The following is a 25,507-nucleotide window of genomic DNA, read 5'->3' as shown; positions in this document are numbered from 1 at the left end:
GCACTCGGATTGATTCAATGTAAAAAATTAATTGCTGTATTATTATTACTATTATTTAATTGATTGAATTATTTAATTTGATTAATTTGATTATTTAATTAAATGAATAAAATAATAATAGTAATAATAAAACAGTTAATTTTTTACATTGAATCTCTTCGAGTGCACTGTCTCGGTATCTAAGAATAATGAATCAGGGCGTAGCAAATAGTTTATAAAAAGTAAGCGCCGGTAATGTACTTATTTACTTATTTGTTGCAAATTTTCCCTGCAAAAATTTGTTAATAAATTCGACGCCTGCTATGTACAATAATTTCCATTATGTATCACGATATTGAAACGACGAACGTTTTCAAATTTCTGTAAAAATCTGCAGATATTGTTATTTTCAATAAGAAATGTATGCGATTAATATTAGTGTTCTGTAAAGCGAGAGTAGTCAGTATAATACTTACCTTATTCATACGATTCTACGTAATGCGCTATTTCCATATGTGTTTTGCACGTTACAATACAACAATATATGTAAATAAATCAATAAATAATACATTTTTCAACTTGAAAAAATATTATTAAATACAATTACAATATATAGAACACAAATCGTATTTTTATTCTAATTTAAAATTCCGGCCAAGAGCAGCAGCCTTACCGACAGTACACATGATTTGTAGTGCAATCAAGTAACGTTGATCGATCAGCGCCAAACAGTTGTCGGTCGCTTTGGTCTCCATTCGTATATTTTTCTCAACCACTTAACCAATTTACTATCATTGTTTAGATTTACCCGATTTGTTTCAAAAAATCAGACAGCAAGCGCATATCCTATAACCATGGAATCCCTTTCGGCGACGGGGAAATATTCTGAGTGCATTTTTAAAGGCTCAAAACCGAATTATCACTGACCGCTGGTAAGTTTTGAGTGTCTCATGGATTTCGCCATTTTTGTGCGCACCGTTCCAACAGCCTTAAATCATTCTATTAAATTTCACGTTTTATTTTTATGAAAATTGTAATTAATAATAACCTTTTAAACCAATTCCAGAAAATTAAAAACATATGTGCGGATAATTTTGAAAATTGTATTCAGAGACTCATTTCGCAACATCAGAAGTATTTGGAAAATGACATAACTGAAATATGGGTATTTTAAACATAAATAAACTTTAATTATTATACAAAGTATATTAAATATTCAATAACATAAGCTTTAAGTTGATTCTCGATTCATGTACTTAATTTAAAAAAAATTAAAATTTAATCTTTCTGTAAATTAATATTGTGAAAAAAATGTATCAGCTAATACAAAATTATTCTGTTGAAAACAAAAGGAATTAAATTATAATTTTCACTTAAACATTGAAATAACTTTCAACCTACATCTTTTCAGAAATTTTAAATTTCATTGATAAAAATTTCATTTTTTAGTGACTTAGTATTAATTTATGTTCAGAAAAAACCGCGAAACAAAATAATTTTCTCTAAAAAAAAAATTTTCTGAAAATAAAGGAGATAATAAAGGATTTTCAGCTAAAGAAGATCTCAACGAAATTTAGAATACGTAGAATTTTAGAAAAAGAAATTTTCAACAAAGTGTGTTTCAAGTTTTATTTTCAACCAAAGAAATAAATTATTAAGAAAAAGTAGACTAGTTAAATTTCTTATAAAAAAGATAATTTTATAACGAAAAATATTACATTTCGATCAAAAAGGTGAGTTTAATAAAAAAAAATTGAATGGTTAAAGTTCACCAAAAAGGTGAAGTTTCTACTAACGATAGTAATTCTGTACAAAAAAAGCCGGATTTTTAACAAATAGTTAAGTTTTGACCCAAAACAGATATATTATTTTTTCTGAAATCGAAAAAATTTGTGGATAATATGCATACAAATTCGAAAAAATGTGTTTTCCTCTGACATAAATATTTAGAAGTCTGAACAGATTATAAATAAACTTGATTTAAACATTTTCAAACCCGTAATATTTTTAAATTTGTTATTGCTGTGGTTTAAAGAATATGGAAGAATTTAAGACAATTTTTTTGATAAAAAAATTTTTCAGGAAAACTTTTAATTATTTTAAATGATATTTCAAAATTTTAGAAATTTTGAAAAGATTAGAAAAGAATTTAAATCTGAAGTAAATTATAAAAAATTTATCTTCTTTTTTAATTCGATTATTAATTATAGAAGTTGATTTAAAAAGATTTAAAAAAATTTCAGCATTTAAAAAAAAGTACAGATACGCGTTTTTAAAAAATCTTAAAAATAAGTTATGAAAAGGGAAGAAAAAAATGAAAAGAGTAGATGTTTAAAATTCTGATTAAAAAATGTATAATTTTTTTGAAAATTTGAAAGCATTTGAGTCAGTTTCAAAGATATTTAGGAATTTATCAGTTTTAAAGAGAATAAAAATATAGTAAAACTTGGAAATATTTCTGAAAATTTTTTAAATAATATAATTTTAATAATTTTATTTTATTTTAACTTAAATGATAAATGATTGTTTCATAAAGGGAAAAATTAAGTTCTCCACATTTTGCCACTACACTATTATTTTTAATCTTTGTTACATTTTCAGAAAGATGAAAACAATTAAATTGCGGAAATTTTTTTTTTTTGAAGTATTCGAAAAAATTTAGAAGCTTTTAAATAATTTTGAAAGATTTTAAGAATAAATTTTTTAAAGGTTTCTAGGAAAATTTTAAGTAGATCAAGTTTAATTTCAGAAGAATTATTTTAGGTTTTGAAGATTTAAAAATGTTTGAAAAAAATGGAGTATTCTAAGACAATTTGAAATGATTTTTTTTTTAAATTAATTTTTAGAGAATATTAAAAAATGTTTAAAAGCATTTCAAAAGATTTCTAAAATTGTCAAATTAAAATCTGGAAGATTTTAGGGCAATTTTTTAAATTTTGAAAATTTTGGAAAAAAATTTGCACAAAAAATGTATATAATTTAAAAATATTAGAAGATTTAACAATTATGAAGAGATTAAACAATTTTTTTTTAGATTCATGGGAACATTTTTTAATGTGATTTAAAGAGATTAAAAATAACTTTTAACTGTAAAACATGCAAAAATGCAGATTTTTTATGAAAATTTCAAATAAAAACTTTAGAAGCTCTCAAAGAATTTTGAAAAGTTTTAAGTGAATAAGCGAATTCTCTTAAAATTCCTAGGAAAACTTGGACGATTTAAAGACAATTTTTTTACATTTTAAATTATTTTTCAAAGTTTTCAAGCAATCTTTATTATCACTAGAGAATAATAAAAATTCTTAACGTCTTTTCAGACTAGATGGAGTCGTGACTTAAACATTTTTTAAATTAACTCTTTTTCAACAAAGTACGTAAATTTTTATCTAAAAAATCATCAGTTTTAAACCAAAATTAGATTAGATAAAATGCTAAAAAAATAAATGTTCAACCACAAAAAAAGAAATTTAAAAAAAAAATAGTAGTTAGACCCAAAAAATAAAGTTACAATAAAATATATAGATTTTTAGCTGAAAAAGATAAATTTAAAATATATATATATATATATAGAAAAGTTCAATTTGCAGTTAGAAAATTAAATTTTAACATAAAAACCAGTTTTTAGACAAATTAATTAATTTTTAAGTGAAAAAATTAATTTATAAGCAAAAATGAAATAGTTACATCTTCATTTAATATAATTCATTTTCAAGTGGAAAGAAACGAATTTTCAACCAAAAAACGAGTTTTCAACTGAATATTTTTTGGCTAACCAAAGAAATACTTTCTTAACAAAAAATAGATTAGTTGAATTAAAAAAAAAAAACAGATAATTTTATAACCAAAAAGATTACATTTCTACTAAAAAAAAAAAAGTTAAATTTTTACCTAAAACAGATATATTTTAAACTAAAAATAGAATAGTCGAATTTTCAGCAAAAAAACTAATTCAAAAACGTGCCCATTAAAAAAAAGAAGAAAAAGTTTTTGCTGCTGATTATAAAAATGTTTTTCAGTATTTAAAAAAATAATAAATACTTCAATAGTTAATTTTGAAAATTTACAGGAAATTCATAATTTTTTTAGTAGAGAATTTTTCATCGTGAGTTTAAAATTTGTATTTTTGGTAGAAAATTCAGCTTTCGGTTAAAAATTCTATTATTTGATTCAAAATTAATTTTTTTGAGTTAAAGATTCATTATCGTAGTTAAAAATTAAATTCCTTTGTTGGCAATTATACGATTTAAAAAAAATGGGAATTAATTTTTTAGAATTGAAAAGCTAAGCGCTTGGTTGTAAATATAAGTAGTTTCTCCAAAATTCACCTTTTTTGTTAAAGAATCCATATTCTATGTTGACAATTCACCTTTTTTTATTAAAAATTTAAGAATTTGGTTGAAAATTCGTCTTTTCTTCGTTTAGGAATTTATTTAACTTAGAATTTAATCATTTTATTTTTTGTTTAAAATGATTTGTCTTCTTGGCAGAAAAATAATCTTTATCGTTAAAATTTTTTTGTTTAAAGTTTTGGTTGTCTTTTTGGTGAAAAATTAATCTTTTAAGTCCAAAGTTCTACTATCTGATTACAAATTAATTGTTTTTTTGAGTTAAAGATTCATCAGGGTAGTTACAAATGTATTTCTTTGGTTGGCAATTAACCTATTTTTTTTGTTAATGAAAGTTAATTTTTTGAGCTGCAAATTTAACAGTTTGGTTGCAAATATAAGTATTTTTTTCAAAATTCGACTTTGTTGTTCAAGAATTCATCTCTTTTCTTAAAAATTCACCATCTTGATTAAAAATTTATGTACTTTGTTAAAAAATCAATTTCTTTTTTAGTTTGGCCATTAATTTCTTTAATGTAGAATTTAGTTATTTCATTTTTTGTTTAAAATAATTCGTCTTCTTGGTAGAAAAATAATCTTCATGTTAAAAAATTTATTTTTTGTTTGTTTAAAACTTTAGGTTACAGATTTAATCTTCTTCGATGAAAATTCATCTCAGTGGTTAAAAATGTATTATTATAGAAATTTGCTTTTTCAAGTTAACAATTAATTAATTTGATTTATAATACAACTATTTGATTTTCAATTAAAAATACTTTGTCTTTTTGGTAAAAATTATGCATTGCCGTTAACAATTTTTCTTGTTGGTAAAAAAGAATTAAATTTATTTTTATTGTTTAAAATTCAACCACTTGGTTGAAAGTTGAACTGAACTTTTAAAAATAATTTTTCTTTGAAAATTCGTTTACTTTGTTCTAACTCAACTGTTTTATTAAAATATTAATCTTCTTCGCTGAAAATTTATGTTTCTGATTGAAAATTTAAGTAGTCTGCTGAACATTCGCTTTTTTGGGTTGAGAATAATTTTTTTAACTTAGAATCTAAGTATTAATTTTTTGCTTAGAAATGTATTTTTTAAAGTTAAAAATTAAACTTTTTGGTTAAAAAGTAATGTATATTTTCTAAAAGATTCAACGTTTCGGTTTAACGGTCATTTATTTGAGTAAAGAATATACTTTTTGTTAGAAGATTAATTTTTTTTTCGTGGAAAATACATCTTTTTGGTTGAAAAATCAACTTTTTTTTTAATTCGTTTATTTGGTTAAAAATGAAAAGTTTTAATATCTTTGGACTTTTTTAGTAATAATATTTAATAGCGAATTGAGCTTGCCTTTTATTTAATATTCCTGACAAATGTTTATTAATAAGCATACCATTTTTTTAACTTTTTTTTTACTTACTGATTCTAAAGTCATTTCAAAATTTAAAGCCTTGGCAAAGATAACGTTTGACACATATGCATGTTATTGAAATTTTTTTTTTGAGAAATGCTCACAATTTGGAGAAAACCAGATTCTTGTGGATCCAATGTTATCTCTGTTGAGGCTGTAATTATTCAAATATGATGAAAACCTTCTACTCCAGAATTCAAACCAAAGCAAAAATTAATATTTACCAAAAAAAAAATTAAAAAAGATTTTTTTTCAATCAAAGAATTAAATTTTTAACTGAAATGATGAATCTTAAAAAAAAGAACTTTGTACAAAATGGTTCAAATTTTAACGAAGCCGTTAAAATAAAAAATGGAATTCTTGAGCAAAAAAGGAATTTTTAAAATTGTAGTTTAACTTTTAACAAATTTGTTTAATTAAAAAAAGGGAAACTTTTGACAAAATAGGTTAATCTTTAGAATTAAATTTTTTAAACTGGAACTTCAACAATTTGATTAAAAATTAATTAATTTGGTTGAAATTGCAATATTTTCAGTTTCAATTCTAGAATTTAAAGCAATTTTAATTGAATTTAATATAGTATCCATATTAATTTGATTTTTAAATAATTTATTCATGAAATAGAATAAATAGGAATTATTTGTTGAAATTTTTGGTTACCAATTTTACTTCTTGTTTCAAATGAACATAGGAGAAAATTATTATTTTTTTTTATTTATATCCCTCTTAAACTTGTTCAATTTCGGAAAAATAACAAATGTGTTTTTTTTTAGAAAAAAATTATATTTAGACGTTTTGCAATCCTCATGAAGTCTGACAAGATTTCCAAAGAGAAAAAAAGATATTTTTGTAAATTTTATTCAGTATCCTTAATATTAGGTGAATCGAGTGGAAGCTAAATATTTATCGCCAATTTCTGGCATTATGCAAATAAAATATGATTGAAAAGAATAACAAATTATAAAAAAATTAGGATTTAATTTGAATTAATTACTACCTTACTCTAAATTAAAATTTAACAAATTTAAGTGAGATTAAAATTAGATTTGAAATTCTATTTAACGTCTAATAATTAAGTTAATTCGCAGAATTCCTAAAAATAAGACCAAGAATCTAATGACCAAATTTGGACACCAAATTTGGAAACAATCATAAAATGTTCCTACAGAAATTTAAAAAAAGATAACAATTTTCCTCAAAAAGAAAAAAATTATATATTTTTTTTGGTCAAAAATAAATAAGAGGAAAGAAAACTGAGAAGACAAAAAACTTAATTCTCTGTCTTCTCTTTTTTATTGCGTTCACCTTTTTTATTATGATTATTATCAAATCTCGATAAAAAAAATTTGTAAAAAATAATGACCAATGTTTCGGCACCTATACAGCGCCTTTAGGAAAGCAAACAAATTTGAGCAGACTCGAACAGCAACGAATCCACGATGCTCTCCCATGGGAGAGCATCGTGCTTTCGTTGCTGTTCCTGTTGCTTTAATGAATTAATAACAATTAATTGAAAACTAGAAAAAAATGGAAAGATTTTAGAAAAAACTTCAACCTTCCAGCCTTACTCAAGAGGATACGGTAACAAATAATAATAAATGGTTCAAACATTTATATCTGTTAAATTTAATTGACTATTGTCTCGTTCCAACTGAAGAGTTAATAATAAGTCGAAAAACTATGAAAAAACGGAAACTTTTTTATTTTATTATAACAGAAAATTGCTTAAAGTAGCAATAAATTGCCTAAAAAATTGATTAAAATATTTAATTTTCAGTAGAAAATAATACTGCATGTAAAAAACACAATTTCTATTTAAAAAAATAAAAAAATTATATTGAGCGTCAAAAATTCGCAAAATAGAATTTTGCACTTATGGAGGTTTTTTTAACATTTAAAACAGATTGTTGAGTTTCAGCATGATATACCTAGTACTGGCTCCCATATAAATATTCAGGAGCCTAAAACAATTATAAATTATTTAACTTGATTAAAACAGTGTTTAATTCTTAATATTCAAAAAATTTATCTAATTGCGTTATTTTTAGGGTTTTAAAATATTTTTATATTATTATTTATATTATTATTCATAATATATTTTTATATAATTATTTATACTGCGTTATTATACTATTAAACCATTGTTTTTTTAAAATAAATTTTTGGCTTTTCATTGTTTTCATTTCTGTAACCTTCTCTTCATTTATATAAAAGGCGAAAAAGTTAACAAAATCATTAAAATAGTCACTGCTTTTTTGGAAATCAGAAATTTCAATATTTAAAAAAATGCGAGATTGATAATAATGTATATTTTTGGTAATACTTAAAAAATTGCCAAAAATTACCAGAAATGTTTTGGATAATACCGCGTCTTCAAAAAAGTGCTCCTTTTAAAAACAGGAAAAATGAACTATTTGTTTGACAATTCAACTATATTTTTGAAAATACGACTTTCTCGAGGAAAATTAATGCTCTTGGTTAAAAATCTATCTTTTTGTCGGAAAATTGAAAATTAATCTTTTGTTGTTAAAGATTAACAATTTTAGTTAGAATTTATCTTATTAGTTAAAAATTGATTGAAAATTCGTTTTTTTTAAATTTGAGCAATGACTTTTTAAAATGCCTAATGTAACTATTACATTATTTGAAAATTGATAATTTTCATTAAAAATGTATCTTTTTTCAGTTGAAGATTTAAGTATTGGGTTGAAAATTCTTGTTTCGTGTAAAATTAATTTGTATTAGTTGAAAGTTAAATAACTTTGTAAACAATTTTTTTTTGGTCGAAGATTTTGATTTTCCTTTTTTTTTTGCTGAACATTTAGAAATTTTTTTTAGAAGTATTTTCTTCGATGAAAATTAGAAAAGTTATATACTTTTAAATATGTTTAAAAATAGAAACAAATATTTTTCTGACAGATTAGAAAATTTCATTTTAAGTTCTCACTAGATATGAAATATATAAAAAAATTATGTCAGTTAAATTTTTCGATTAGACCAAAATTAAAAAGTTATAGCTTTTTCAAAATTTGAATCATCTTTCTATTATTTTTAGAAATTTTTGTCAAATATTCTGTTAGACGGCAAAAAGGTTTGAAAATTATCCTAATAAAATTTTTTACTTGAAGGTAAATGTGGTAACTTACCATAAATTACCCAAAATTCAATTTTAAACATATTTATAAATTTCAGGAAAGTTATAAAATTTTTGGTAGTTTATGGTAATATTACGGGTAATTTATAATAACTTACCATAAATTGCCCAATATTCAATTTAAAAAGGTCTATACATTACCGAAAATTTATGGTATTTTTCTGTCATTTATGGAAATTTTCGGTATGGTCATTTTACAAAAAAAGATGGTAACTTACCATAAATTGCCCAAACTTCAAATTAAAAATGTCTATAAATTGCCGGAAATTTATGTTAATTTTCAGTCATTCGTGATAATTTTCGGTATGGTAAATTTACAAACAAATATGGTGACTTACCATAAATTAACCACCATTAATTTTTTAACATTTTTATAAATTTTCAGAAATTCATGAAATTCTTTGGTATTTTATGATAATATTACAGTAATTTATGGTAACTTACCATAAATAGTCTAAAATTTTGTTAAAAAATGTCTATAAATTTTTGGAAATTTATACAAATTTTCCGTTAATTATGATAATTTTCGATGTAAATATGTAAACTTACTGTAAATTACCCAAAATTCAATTTTAAACATTTTTTTATCAAAAGCTTAATTTCGAAAATATTTAGTTTGGAATGTTTTAATTTTTTGAGGTTTCCAATTATTTTTATAATAAAAAATATTTGCTTTTAATCTAAGGTACTTTTCAATTCAATAATCTCAGATTAAAATAGTTGGAATTGTTTTTTTTGAATTTTAAAGGTAAATAATTGTCTACATTCAAAATTAGGCAAAATTGATCAACTTTGATAGGAAGTCTGGTTTTTGTTATATTCTTGGAAAAAGTTTTAATTTAAAAAAAGTAACACTTTTGGATAAAAGACACAAGCATCGGAAAGAAAAATTTGAAAATACATTAAAAATAAAAAATTAACTTTTCAGAGAAGCGAGATGCTGAAAATAAACAAATTAAATTGATGTATATTTTCTAAATCATAAAAACTTGTGGTAAAGAAATAAATACAATATTTATTTTATATATTTGTGTTGAAGATAATACAGATAAGTGATATGAACGTGTTCGCTAAAGTCAAATGAGCTTTAACGAAAGAGAATTCACAATCACTAAATAACAGTTGTCGATGATTAGACATACAGCTTTAAGAGTTCTGTGCGCAAATGTGAGCTCGAAGCGCAAGAGAAAAAATAGCGCAGCAAACACAGCACAGCAAGCAAATTTTTCCTGCTAGTTATTTATAAACGTACTCGCATGTCTGAGGAACGCGAGTCTTTTTTTCTTGTGCTTTGCGCTCGAGAATGTATTTATTTTGCGTTACGCGTTTGGCCTTTGTATTTCGCCCACACTTTCGCACAGACTTGTTAAGATTCTAGGTCTAATCATCGACAACTGTAATGTGATGATTGTGAATTCTCTGTCGTTAAGGCTCTTTCGGCTTTAACGAACACATTCACAATAATAATTTTTTTTTTAAAAATGAAACTGAAACATTTCGACTGCTTTTTCAATATCTTCTTACAAGATTTAGTAAAAGCAAAATATTGTAAACAATATTGAAAAATAACTGAAGGCTTCTATCAAGATCACGCAACATTACACGTGCAAGAAAGAAATGTATACAAAAAATAAAACAAGGAAAAAACAAGATAAGGGTTTCAGTATATAAACCGCCAAAATCAACGTTCATTTCACTCGCCAACAGCTATAATCTTCAGAAAATACTTTAAAAAATTGCCCCCCCCCCCTGTATTTTGGGGCAATGAGGATCATCATTCCAAATCTGCTGGTAATCTCAGCGTTTTTCATCTACACTGTTGGTAAGTAGAATATATCAGATAAATAATTTATTATTGATAAAAAGATTTATTTCGGATACCGAAATCCGAAATATCTCTTTTTATCAAAATTAATCATCGTGAAAACATTAAATCTATTATTAATTAATGTTAATTGTTTATGAAAGTTTAATTTTTGACAATAAGTTTAATTTTTAAATTAAAAAAAATTTTGGTTAAATTTTAATTTTTTAATTTTAAAGTTTAATTTTTAACAAAAAGACAATTTTTTAACAAAATAGTCGAATTTTTAACTCGCAAAGGTAAATTTTCGGCAAAAAATGTCATTACTAAACAAAAGATGTAAATTTTAAGCCAAAAAGTAATTAAATTTGAACAAAAAGCAATCAGTTGAACTTTCTAACCAAAAAAGATTAATCTTTTTCGGAGGATGTTCAATTTTCTACACGAAAATTCATTTTTAAATAAAAAAGATGACTATTTGAACAAAAAAGATGCATTTTCAATCCAAAAGGAAGAGTCTCCTATTAAACACAGTTTAATTTTTGACGAAAAAGATAAATTTGAACAGAATATTTGAATTTTTAATTTGCAAAAGTGAGCTTTCCACCAAATGTTTGAATTTTCGACCAAAAAGAGGTTGTATTTTAATTAAAATCCAAATAGTTGTACTTTAAAGCTAAAAAGACTATTTTTTTCATAAAGTGTTATTAAAAAAAAAGGAATAATTTGTAAATAAAAAAGATGAATTTTCAATCCAAAAGGACGAACTTTTTTAGAAAGCAAGTTAACTTTCGATGAAAAGGACAATTTTTTAAACAAAATAGTATAATTTTTAACATGCAAAGGTGAATTTTCGACAAAAAATGGCGTCATTAGATAGGAAAGATGTGTTTGATATAAAAAAAGATGAATTTTAAATGCAAAACAAAGAATTTGTACATATTTATTTTAACAAGTGCGAATGAAACAGAACGAACATCGAGGCGAAGTTGTTTTGTCCATAATGAGAGCAGACGCTTTCGTACGAGCTCAATCTTGATCATTTTTTCCAATTCTACCGACTTGTCGCGAAGTACGGGAGAATGCTCGAAGACGATTGCAATTTATAAGCGCGATGATGCGATTCCACGCATGCGCATACGCATGCGCACACGCATGCGCGAAACATTTTTTCGGTAAGAGCACGTCCCATTTTAACCGTTAAACTGCACCTTCTACGCGTTAAAGTAGAATCGCTTATTGTTGAAACGTGAATAGCCCCTCGGAAAATGTTTGTTTTTAAGTATTTCTAACGGCTTAGTTGATCCTTCTAGAAAGGTACAATTTAAATTTTTTTAAAGAAAATTTTGCAGGGTTATACTCGAAAAGACAGGCAGATTCTGAAATTGTAAATTAAAAATAACTAATGTAATAATTACAAATTTTGTATTTATTAATTTCATTCTTATTTCTGAGTCGAAAAAGGTTCTTCCTAAGACAAGCTTAGGCCGACCGTTTCAACCAAGACAAGGCTCGACTAGAGACAAGCCACCGTCGTCTTACCTCTCGTGACCATGAAAGTAAGAGAAAATCTTATGTCTCGATTTAATTTTGAGTCGCAACCAGACATCGATGTCTTGGAGACGCACTCAAGTCAAACTCAAGTCGAAACATTTTTACTCAGGTGAAAACAATACCTAAAATAGCACTTTTTAGGATATGCGATAAAATTGTTTACTTAGGGTACAGTGTACTATAAAGTATCTGAGACCTAAATCTGATTGGCTGATGAAGATTTAGGTACATCTATACCTTATGGTACGATGGGTTCAGTGTCCCCAATGTTGGTATGTAGACGCACACTTGCGCTAATTGGCGTGATAACAAATAATGTATGACTCGCCCTTCGTCTCGAGAATTGAATTGGATTGGTGTGGATTGGAATGAATTGAACTGGAATAGATTGGAGTGTAGTGGATTAGGTTGGAGTGAATTAGAGTGTCAGGGACTGGATTGGACCTTATTTCGAATGATTGGGATTGGAGTGAATTAGAGTGGATTGAACGAGATTTAAAAGGAATAAAAAGTATTGGAGTGAATTGGAATGTAATAGAATGGATTTGATTTGAATGAATTGACTTGGATTTAATTTGATTAGAATGGATTGAATTGAATTGGAATGGATTCGATTGGATTGGATAAAATTGGACTGGAATTCATTGCATTGGATTGGAGTGGATTGAGTTGGAGTGAATTGGAATAGATTCGATTGAAGTGGCTTATATTAGATTGAAGTGTATTTCAAATGAAAGTTATTGGAGTGGACTAAAAGGGAATGGAATAGAATAAAATGGATTGGAGTAGATTTGAATGGATTAGTTTTGAATAAATTGGATTAAATTATGATAGATTTGTTTTATTACAAAGGATTGCATTAGATTGAATTGAACTTGACTGGAATTCATTGTATTGAAGTGGAATAAATTGGCTTTGGGTGAATTGAGTTGGAGTGAATTGGAGTTCATTGCATTGGAGAGGAGTGGAATGAATTAGATTGAAGTAGATTGGGTTGGAGTGGAGTAGATGGGAGTGGACTCAAGTGACTTAAAGTGGATGGGAGTTTGTTTTTTAATGAATGAGATTGGAGTGGATTTGAGTGTATTGAACGGGATTCGAACGGAATAAAATATATTAAAGTGGTTTTTAATGGATTGGATTTGAATCAATTGAATAGAATTAGAATGGATTTAATTTAATTGAAAAGAATTGGATTATATTGGACTGGAATTCATTGGCTTATAGTGGATTGGAGTGTATTTCTAATGAATGGTATTGGAGTGGATTGAACTGGATTGGTATGGAATAAAATGGAGAAATTCCCAAAAAATAGTGCATATTTAATCTAAAATTGATTTTAGTTCTCTTTTTAATCTCAAAATACTATATTTAGACAAAAAGTAAATTTTCTGCAAAATAGTTTAATTGTCAAAAAAGCAGCAGAATTTTCAACCAAAAAGAATGACTTTTCAACCATTTTTTAAAATTTTCAACCAAATAGTTGCACTTTTGTCTGCGAAAAAGGAAAATTCTACTAAAATAGGTGAAATTTCAATTAAAAAAAAAAGATTTAAGTTTTTATCCAAAAAGATTTGAATTATTTTTTCAACCAAAAAATACGATTTTTAAACAAAAAGTGAATTTTTTAGGAAATTGCGGAATTTTCAACAAAAAATTACATTTTTATCCAAGGCAATATTTCTACTAAAAAAGATGAACTCTTATATCAAAAAGACAAATTTGTAGAAAAAATATTTTTTATCCAAATAAATTTCAGTAGACTTATCAGCAAGATAGCATTAATTTTAAACAAAAGGTCAATGTTCTACGAAAACAGTTGATTTCTTAACCCAAAAATATGCATTTTTACAAAACAGTTGAATTTCCAACTAGAAAGGATGTCTAGTTAAAGAAATTGCCAAATTGTCAAACAAATGAGAAAATTTATAACCAAAAAGATAATTTTCAGGTGTAGCTGTTACGTAATTCAAGTACAGTCCCTTGCACAAATGAATACCTTGAAATAATTTAGACTTAAACAAATACGAATCTTAGTGGTTAAAAAAAAATAAATAGTACGAAATATTTTTGTATGATTGCATACGAATTTCTAAACACTTAAGAAAGACAAACAATTTTACAATTTAGTAATGACTTTAGATAATAGATAATCTGGAAACAAATAAACAGAATTTCCAAAACATTACGCTTTTACTGTGAAAACAATTTTATTTTTTTCAACATTTCTTTGTTCAGGTGAGTCGCGCAATAAACATATATTCTGGACGCTACAATTAAAAACTGCGGGGGAGGGGGGGGGGGGGCTATGAAATTCAAGAAATTGCAGATAAGGACCACCCTAATGGAAACAATCTAGTAAATTTTTATCGTTTTTTAAAGCGGATTGCTGAACAAATAATTTCTTTATTAAGATTTTTCGAAATTTCTCAAGACTTGCACCGTATATCCAATTTTTCTCGAATTTTAAAAAGATTTTTAAAATAAAATTTACTACTATTGGAATTCGGAAAATTGTTGACGACGGAAATCATTTACCTAGTTTATATCGATGTTTCAAGAGAATTTATCAAAAAAATTTTCTTTGATATTATTTTGCAAAATGTTTGAAGACGGACACAATTTAGTTGCCGGATCGAATAAGGGCACATAAACTTATTTCGCCGGGAGTGGGAAGGCCCCTGGAGGCTTTTAAGACTATGTTTGAATTTTAATATTTAATGACTATATCTAGATGTAGAATTTTTGCAAAAAGTTTTAGCTTTTTTAATTTTCTGATTAAAGCAAAAAACTGGCTTTTTCTAAAAATAAATTGTACATTTTTTTATGCGTGACGCTTATCGGACTTCTCTAACTTCCAGCGTTTCATTTACCAAGTGAATTTTGAGCAAAAAAAAACTTCCAGCGAGAAAGTTGTTAACAACAGGATAAAGAAGTCTTCTGGAAAATTTCAGCCTTATCAAATTGATATTCAAAAAATTATTAACGTCTCAATTCGATAGCGGCTAGAAGAGTCGCGCGCAAACTATAGCGATTGTTTTTCATTCTTGTTGTAATAGACCGTTAGTATTTCTTGTCATAAAATGAAGATTTTTTGATATAATATTAAACGAAAAAATTAGTTTACATTATGCAATATTATTCATTTAGGTATAATACTTTGATGCTGACTGATTACTTGATTAGTTTTTATTTTTGGCGCCGAGGAACTGTATTATAAATCGGATCTGAGACACTCGCTACAGCCCGCGGCCGAGAGCCTTGCCGCTGTCAACTTGAGACGTTAATAATTTTTTGAATATCGATTCGATTGAGCCAAAATTTTCCAGAAAACTTCTTTGTACTGTTGTTAACAAATTTCTTGCTGGAAGTTTTTTGTTGCTCAAAATTCGCTCGATAAACGAAACGCTGGAAGTTAGAGAAGTGCGATAAGCGCCACACGAAAGAAAAACTTAATAACAATTTTTTTAAAATAAATTTTTGAATTTCTTCTACTCTATCAATCGAAGAACATTCCGAACTATATTGTCTGAAAATCTTGTTGAAAAATCGCGAAAACTGACTGACTGAGCACGAGTTGAAGTGAAAAATGAATTAAAATGGATTTTTCTAAAAAACCCACTTTTTTATATAGGCTTTAAAAATTAAAATTTCGTCAATTTTTTTGAAAGGGTCCAGGGCCTTCTAGTTTTTTTTTTCAATTTGAATAATTATTTAGTACACTTTATGGAGTCCACAATTGAAAAGGTCAAAATGCAAAACTAACTTTACTTTCTAACCAAAATTTGCTTTTTTTCCTTACCCTACATCTTGAAGTTACTAAAAATTAACTTGAATGTTTATTTAAAATATTGTTCTTCAGTCTAATAATGATCCTGATTTCTATTTAATTATGAAGGGCTTCACAGTTTTTCCTCTTTCTCTCATTTTTTCCACTTAAATTAAAACTCACTTAATAGAATTTAATAATAAAATTCAATTATTTTTCATTTCAAGCTTGCATTTTTCGGTTCGAAAGTCTGCCATAGCAATTTTGATTAAAAATTTATCTTTTTTGGTCAAAAATATTATTTAGTTCAAAACTTAATAATATTTTTGGAAGTTCAACTAATTTCTTAAATGGTTATCCATTTTGGTTCAAATATAACTGTTTTGTTGAATAATCGCCACTTTGTTTTGAAAATTCAAGAATTCGATTAAAAGCTTTTTTCTTTTTCGACTGAAAAATTTTGTTTGCTATAAAATAATTTTCTCTATTTTGCTAAAATTTCGTCTCTTTGGCTTTGAAATGGAACTCCTTGGTTTCAAATTATCTTTTTTTTTGAAAATTCACAGATTCGGTTAGAAAATTCACAATTGTGTAGAAAATTACATTATTTGGCTGAACATTGAAATGCATTCTTAAAAATTCATTTTTTGGTCAGAGATTCAGTTTTTTAGTTAAAAATTAATATCATTGGTTGAAAATTAAAATGTTTGATTGAAAATGTTGTTTTTTCATTTGAAAAGTCATTTTTTAAACTAAAAATAAAAATTTTCTATTTGAGGTTGACAATTGATATTTTTAAATTAAAAACCAATCAGTCAAATCCTTTTAGGTTGAAATATCAACTATCACATTTTTAATTAAAAATTCACCGTTTGAGGCATTTATAAGCATTCTGAATTAGGATTTAAAAAATCGTACTATCTATCTTTATTAATAATAATTATGTTATTTAAATTTCGCGGGAAAATCTGTCGCTTTAAATTGGAAAGGGCGCTTAATTTAAAAGGTGAAAAGCAATAAAAAAACATATTATTCGCATTAAACATTTCCTTATTCAGGGTTGCTCAAATATTCCAATCTTTAAATTCTTCTAGTTATAAAATCAACCATACTTTTTTAGTTCAGTTTTCAAATCAAAAAGATAAATTTCTAACCTAAGAAAGTAATTTTTAACTGAAATGATGAACCTTTAACCAAAAATATGAATTTTTAAGCAAATAGTTCTTTGAACTTTCAACCCCAGAGATTAATTTTCTACGAAAGAAGACTCATTTTCAAAAAAAGTTCATGAATTTTCATTGAAAAAATATCAGTTTTCAACAAAATTTTTAACCAAATCAAAAAAATTAATTCTCAAAAATTGAATTAAATTTCATATTCATGGATGAATTTTCTACCAAAAAGATACAGTTTCAATAAAGTATATAAATTTTCAACTTTTTTTCAGCAATTTTCCGCAAAATGAATTAATTTTTAACTAAAAATATAATGTTTCAAACAAAAATGTGACAGTTACAGCTTCAATTAAAAAAATCAATTTCAACGAAAAATAAGAATTTTTAACAAAAGAGTGGAATTTTAATCCCGAAAGATGAGTTTTATATATAAAAAAAAAAGAATTTTTAACAAAATAATTTTTTCCGAACAAAGAAATGAAGTTTCAAGAAAAAATAGAATCGTTAAATTTGTTACAAAACAGAACATTTTTAACGAAAAAATTACATTTTTAACAAAAAGGTAAATTTTTCACAAAAAAAGAATGTTAAAAGTTAATTTTCAACTAAAATGATGAAACTTCAACTAAAAAAATTTTTGTTTTGAACCAAATACATGAATTCTCAACTAAAAAGATAAATTATACACATAAAAATAGAATACTTACATTTTCAGATAGTAAAATATTCTACTAAATTAAATTACTCAATTACTAATTCTACTAAATTAAACGAATTTTGAACCAAGTACATGATTTTTCAAGTACCAATTAGAATTTTCAATAATATATAGGCATTTTCAACAAAATAATTAAATTTTGAAGAAGAAAAAAGAAATAATAATTTTGTGAACATTCATTTGATTGGTTTATGATTCACGATTCTATTTCCAAACTCGTTTTTATTATTTAAAAATAAAGTTTTTAACTAGAAATCTGACTATCTGTTCAAAAATTGAACCGTTTCATTCGAAATGATCTTTTTTGTAGAAAATGTATAATTTTGGGTTTAAAATTCTACTTTTTTTTGTAGAAAATTGTATATTTTGGTTTGAAAACTTAAATATTTTGTCAAACTGATATCTTTTTAAAAAGAAAATTAACACCCTTTCTTGAAAATTTAACTATTTGGTAAAAAAATGTCCGTATTTCCTTAAAGATTAATTTTCTTTATTAAAAATTCATATATTTTGTTGCATCATCCATTTTGTTGAAAACTCTATTATTTTGTTAAAAACTCCTGTTTTTGTCCCGAAAATTATTTCTTTTTGATAAATTTCGTTTTCTTTATTAACTAAAAAATCTTTCTCATTTGAAAATTTAACTCCTGCTAACAAATTTTCTTTCGTGCTTTAATTAAGCTGTTTTTTTTTATCAAAAATGAAAACCTTATATTGGTGAAAATATCAACTATTACATTTGTTGTTAAGAATTCATTTTTTTGTGAGTAAAATGTTCAAGACAAGAAGACAAATTTCCAGTAAGAGTCAAATTTTCATTAAAAAAGTCTTTCCAGTCAATAAAAAAAACAAATATTCATAAAAAAAATGTTGAATTTTTATCCGAAAAGATGATTCTTGAACAATATATCATATTTTAACAAAATAAATAAATTTTTAACCAAGAGGATTAATTTACTACCAAGAAAGAGGACCCGTTAACAAAATATATTCATTTTAATTGAAATAGTTGAATTTACAACAACAACAAAAGAGAGGCTGTAGCTAAAGAAGTGTGGGTGGACAGCGTCCTCTTATTTTTGGCTCATATCTGAGTGTTAAGTTCCTCTCATTATATGACTAACATTCCCCAATTGCCAATTAAAAAAACACTTTACAAAATTTATGAGCGAATTTTGAAAAATCAAAGACTTTAAACGACGAAAAATTCCATTAAGCGATTTTTATGGCTTAAATATAGTTTATATAGAGTATGAAGGAAACTAAAAAAAATTAATAATTAATCCCTTCTACTAGCAGGGGCTAAAAAAGTATTGCAATTTTGCACACAATTTCCAGTAAGGAAATTTTTGTTGCTACACAATATTTTTTTCAGCAATGTACTCATATCGAACGTAATAACATTATAATTTCGCAATCGATAAAACTTGTGATTTCGTAATAAATGATTTTCTAATTCGAAATTTGGAACCCTTAAGTTTAAAAAAACGCATTTTTGACAAAAGAGTTGAATTATTAAGACTGGGGTTGGATCCCTAAGCCGGGACCAATGCAAATTTTTGCATTTTCTCTTACTGGGGCTTCGGTGGTTCGGAACCCAACTCAAACTGTAGATCCCCTTAGAAAAAGCTGGTGTTGTACTAAGGATAAATATGCTTTGTCGAGGGCCCAGCCTTGAAGATTAAAGCCGATTTTGAAAAGACTCGAAATTGAGTCAGCGACCTTTTGGCGCTTGGGGCTCTTACGGGGGAACCACGCTGGATGGTCGCTCGACGCTTTCAAATAATAAACACACACAGAGATACACTTAGATAACACACCAGAACAATGCTTCGAATTTGTGCATCTAACAGATTACCTCAGAGGGATTGTTCCGTCCACCCTAGTCTGAACGTATTCTTCAACTGCGGCCTGCTCGAGAGATTGTCGAATGGCAGAGTGGGTGAGGATCACTTTGAGAGCTATATTCTCAGAATGTTGGTAACAATGAAAGCACCGAGAGCCAAAAACATTCGACGACGATGGTCAGATTTAGAGTACGGCATTGAGAATTAACACAGACAGGGCACAATAGGCTAACTAGCTAACAAACTATATGAGGGAGGGTGAGTTGAAAATATCAGAAAAGCATCTTACTTAATTTGTAGACGAACTACAAATACTGTTACAATGCTCGATAAAGCAACATCTCATTTTTTAATTTAATGCACTAGGTACGACTGTAAGCACTACATTGCGATTGCAACCAGCTTCTTAACCAAGAAATCTTTGTAATTTTTGTTTTGTAGTGATTTGCTGACTTGAAACTATCTTGTAGAAGTAGAGGTGTTGACGAAGTAGTGGCGGACCATACTACCATGAATCCTAATTTTTATTTAATCTTATACCTACCCTTAACATGTAAAGTAATTTACGAAATTTACGTACGACTTCTAGGCTCTTCAATACAGAGGTCAAGCTGAAAGTTTTTAGATATTAACAATCAGGAAGGCCTGCGAAAGTCGAAGGTAATGCATTAGCATGAGCGTTCCTACAATTAAATAGTAGGGTAGTATAGAACACTCCAGTTAACTGATCTAGAGCCTGAAGCGGGAAGACTGAAGGTTAGCTTAGTGGGGGATTTTAGGCACTTTTGTCCGATGACATTTGTCTTAAATTGGTTTATTGAATTTAGAAGTTAAAGGTAAAGTCTGAAATATAAGACGCGCTCTGGGTGTCCTTCTACTGCAGTGACGATTGAAAATTTTGCCACTGTGAAGAACCTAGTCAAAAAGGCCGTAATATCACTTATCGGGAAATAACAGCGATCCTAAAGATTGTATCAATCGCAGAACCAACCACGACTTATCTTTTAGACTTTGCCTCTCACGTCTAAATTCAGTAAACAAATTAAAGACATGCATGTCATGGGGCAAAGTCCTCCAAATATGAAATTGCTCTTGATTTAAACCAAACTTAGTACCCATGGAAAATTATTTCTCGAAAATCGCGCATCTTGAACACGATCACCGTAAAGTGACAGATCCAAACTAACACTCTTCCCGATCCCGCCTTAAAACCAGTTAACTAAAGTGTTCTATAATTTCTTACTATTAAGTGACAGCAATGCTCTTTCTAATTCATCAACTCTGACTTCTGTGGGCCCACCAGATTTTGAGTATCTAAAAACATTCAGCATGACCTATGTAAATTAGTATGTGATATGAAAAATTACGATCTTGCTCTACTTCATGCATTTGTATTGTATTTTTACAGAACCAGGTTCAACTACATCTAATAGCAGTGAAGAATCTCCAAGTAATGTTCCTCTTTATGTAGATGGGAGACCACTTGCTCCCGGTGAACAATACATTGTGCACAAAAGCAAGGGCTTGGTTCTTACAAAAGTCAACTTTAAAACTCATGATGTTATCCCATTCAAAGACTCGTTTCAAACATACCAAGAGAGAGAATTTCATGAATACAGAATTGTAGAGGGTCCACATGGTGAAAAATTCGAGCGTTTTCTCGTTAAACCTGATCAATGGTTAAAGGATATTTATTCTTATTCTTGTGAATCTAAAGTAAGTACACTCTAAAACCTACACGAAGAGAATTTATGTAAAACCGTCGCGTTAGTTTTGAGAGAGTTGCTGCACTTCGGTTTGGTTACCCCGAACTTACGAAGATCAGCCGCTCCGAAATGTGGGTGCTATACTCTCGTAATCTGCGCAAGCGCAGGACTATGCCACAACCTCCGCGCTTACAGAACGGCTCGACTATACTGTTGATCAAGCGGTTCGGCTTGTTCGGGGTAATGGTTTTTCATGATCAGTGGAGTCGTTGTACTAAACAGAAGTGGCGCTGTTCACTGTGTGACAGGCGCGAAAATTGTACGTGTTGGGTGAACGGCTCTACCAAACTTCTCTCCGTGTAGAGTTTAATATTTGTATGGCTTTATTTTTCTCGTGTGCTGTTCCTAAATATGATAAGTTGGGTAAGCTACATTTAAACGGGAAATAGATATCTCTTTCGTTACTGCTGTTTTAAAATCTAACTTTATGTAACTTTTTCTTAGTTACTTCTTTACCTACTTTTGCATTTAAAAAATATGTACAGTCCACCTACTCAATAGTGCCGCGAACAAATTTGGAAAGCCCTTTCTTAATAGTACCGCGCTCGCATTAATGCCTAGTTCAGGATTGAAAGTGTAATTGCGTATAAAGGACCGTACTTTAATTATCTTTATATTTATAAATTTTATTATTTGGCTTCAAATTTAATAATTTTCTTAAAAAGGCATCCTTTTTGTTTGCAAATTGAACTGTTTTGATTTTAAAAAATTCAGCTCTTTTTGTAAAAAATTTACCTTTTGTTTAAAATTCATATTTTGCTGCTAATAAATCAACAGAAATATTTTTTGTATGAGTACTTTTCTAGAAATTTGACTTTTTGATTTACAACTTCGCTTTTTTCAATATAAATATTGCATCTTTCATGGGAAAATGCAACTGTTTTAATGAAAATTGAACTATTCCTGAGAAAAAATTTTCTTTTCCTTTGAATTCCTATTTTTGTGTTGCAGTCATCTGAAATCTTTTTGGATGAAAATTCACCTCTTTTTCGAAAATTTGTCTTTTTAATTTAAAAATCCACACGTTTTAGTAGAATTTTTATTTTTCTTGGACAAAAATGGAACTGCTTGTTTAAAATTGAATAATTTTTTTAAATAATCATACTTTTCTGTGAAGAATTTTACTATTTAGCAGAAAATCAAGTCTCAAAAAGGCAAGTGGAATCTTTTTTTAATAAAGATTCAAACACTAAAAAAGTTATAAATAAAAATTCATCTGTTTTAAGAGAAAATGCAGCTTTCTTCAATAAAAATGCAACTGTCTGGTGGAGAATTCAACTATTTTGTTAAAAACTTATCTATTTGGTTCAAAAGTCGTCTTTTTTATTAAAAATTAAATTTTTTTTGTAGAATCTTTTTTAACTTAAAATTCAACTATTTTTTGAAAATTATAATTTTCTTACGAAAATGCAACTTTTTGTTTAAGAATTATTATGCCTTGTTTGAATATTCGAATTTATGTTGGAAAGAGTTGGTTGAATCACTTTCTTAAGGAATCATATTTTTTTGTGGAGATTTACATCTTTTGCTAAAAATTCATATTTTAGGTTCAAGTTTAACTATTTTTTTAAAAAATAATCTTTCAATTGATAATTCAACTGGTCGAATAAATTAATTTTTTAACATAAAAGTCATATTTTGGTCTGAAAATTCAATTTTTGCAGAGAAAATTCGTTTTTTGGCTTTATGGTTCGAATGTTTAGATAAATTTTTATTTCTTTTTTAAGTAAAAAATTTTTATTTTTTGAAAATGCGGCTTTTTCGTAATAAAAGGGTTTTTTTGCTTCAAATGAATCTCATCTTTTATAATTGAAATACAAACTATGGTACTTTTTTGTTAAGAATTTATTTTTTTTGTTAAAATTTTTTAATTTGTATCTTAAATAATGTTTTATTCCGTTTATAAAAAAATCGATGTTAAAAGCATTACGCGGCATTGTTGAGAAAGTCGGATCCGAACTTTGGGTGAGTAGGGGAAAGCACTGAAGTGGGGGTAGAGCCCAAGCCGGATTAGGATTAATAGCACTATTAAGAGCGGCACTATTGAGAATGTGAGCTGTGAATACAAAAATATTTAAAGTCATTATATTCACAAATAATAAATAAGTTAATAAGAGTTATACACGACATTAAAGTTTATTATTTATTTAATGATAGCTGTGCCTTTGCATGAACTGGCAATTTGTGTATGCACAAATTAATTAATTAATAATCCAGAACTGTTACTCTTGCCTATTTTAGAAGAATACAATACTTAAAGTATACTTCACAATTATGGATTGATATAGAATGTGAGAAAACCGACCTATTTTCCTCTTGTGACAAATTTTAGATTCTCAAATTCTAATCTCTGTATGATTTAGGCTAGTAAATGAAAAAATGGAAACTATGCCAAATTCAAGTCAAAAATTTCTTCTTTAAAATGATACGAAAAACGCAATAAAATATTTCCTGTCACTCGAATAATGAAAAAGAATGTGGAAGCTTGTCCCAAACAAAAATCCGAGGCCGCTTTATCCGAGTTCGCGATTATCCGAGGCTGGAACAAAACTATACAGGGTCCGTTCAATAAGTATCGAGCCTAGTTCCAAAGATCAAAATTTATTGCAGGTATCATTACAATTAATTAATAACATTCAAAATACATTTCTTCGTTCCACTCGTCAAAAGCCCGCTGGAAGTCGGTTTCCGGAATACTGTTGAGAGCCTTTGTCGTCACCGCTTGAACCGCATCGATAAAGTCGAATCGATCTCCTTTGAGCTTTCTTTTCATTCGGGGAAACAAGAAAAAGTCAAGTAGAGCCATGTCTGGGCTGTAGGGGGAAGGAGGGGGCGAGGCGACGTTGCCAGGCTGAATTTCACCAGCAGCAGTCCAAAACCAGCCATTGCGAAGAATTGGAAACTTCATCATGACAACGGGCCGTGCCACGGTACGTTTGTTGTGCGACATCTGCTGGCGAAATTCGGCGTGGCAACGTTACCCCCCCCCCCCTTCAGCCCAGGCCTGGTTCCACCTGGCTTTTTCTTGTTTCGCCGAATGAAAAGAGAGCTCAAAGGACGTCCATTTGATTCCATTGAGGCGGTTCAAGCTTCGAGAACAAAGGCTCTCAACAGTATTCTGGAAACCGACTTCCAGCGGGCTCTTGACGAGTGGCGGACGCGCCGGACTAAGTGTATCGATGCAGGAGGAATGTATCTTGAATGTTATTAAGGAATTGCAATGATACCTGCAATAAATTTTGATTTTTTAAAGCATGTAGTTGTACAAATTGAATATTTATTTGAATATAATTTCAGTTTATTGTACTGAGACTTTCTTTTATTTATAAATCCGTTTTATCCGAGTCTTACGATTGTCCAAGTTGGGGCCGGTCCACAATAGCTCGGATAAGGGAGATTCGACTGTAAGTAGAAATCTCTAGAAATAATTTAAAATTTCTTGAAAATAACATATTTCAAATTCATTCCCTAAAGTTCTCTAGAAATCCCTTGAAATTTGTGGAGATTCAATCAAATCCTTTTAAATTGACGAAGTTCCTTAAAATACTATATTTTTCGTGAAGGGTGACCCACATCACGAAAGTAACTAAAGAAGTAAGAATTGTCACAGTTGCAGTTACAGAATAAGTCTAGCATATCACCAAATCGTTTCTTATTCAAAAAAGAAACTCAGTTACCATTATTTATTTCATAAAGTAAATACTTAACTTCTTGAAATAAACTAGTGATTTCTCATTACTACTGGGATTCCAATCATAGTCTCAGTTTACTCGTAGTTCGAATTTCGACTGTTTTTTCGAGCTTTATTTTAATACCTAAAATGAGAAATGAAAGAATAATTTTTTTACAGAATCGCTGGATATATCTCCGTGCTTATAGAGTGTATGAGGAACATGTTGAGGATGAAAAATTAAGAAAAGTAGAAGAAGATCAGCGTAGGCTACAAGAATATCGAATTCAGCTAACGGCATATGTAAATCGATCAAAAGGTCGGTTCTAATTGG

General features: G+C 27.7%; 1 protein-coding gene across 4 annotated transcripts; it reads left to right on the top strand.

The window, feature by feature from the left end:
* Positions 1–736: 736 nt before the first annotated feature.
* LOC117173107 lies at positions 737–25,507 on the top strand. Of its 4 annotated transcripts, XM_033361494.1 has the most exons (5): positions 737–911; positions 1,046–1,144; positions 10,458–10,692; positions 21,146–21,453; positions 25,354–25,507. In XM_033361494.1, the coding sequence occupies exons 3-5, from the start codon at positions 10,635–10,637 to the stop codon at positions 25,501–25,503; spliced, it is 516 nt and encodes a 171-aa protein (XP_033217385.1). In that variant the 5' UTR covers positions 737–911; positions 1,046–1,144; positions 10,458–10,634; the 3' UTR covers positions 25,504–25,507. The 4 variants fall into 4 exon arrangements, with proteins under 4 accessions (XP_033217385.1, XP_033217384.1, XP_033217386.1 ...); XM_033361493.1 differs by lacking the exon at positions 1,046–1,144; XM_033361495.1 differs by lacking the exon at positions 1,046–1,144 and having other exon boundaries at positions 10,446–10,692.

The sequence above is a fragment of the Belonocnema kinseyi genome, chromosome 5 (genome assembly GCF_010883055.1).
Source record: "Belonocnema kinseyi isolate 2016_QV_RU_SX_M_011 chromosome 5, B_treatae_v1, whole genome shotgun sequence".
Classification (NCBI taxonomy): Eukaryota; Metazoa; Arthropoda; class Insecta; order Hymenoptera; family Cynipidae; genus Belonocnema; species Belonocnema kinseyi.
This window is presented reverse-complemented; position numbering and strand designations above follow the sequence as displayed.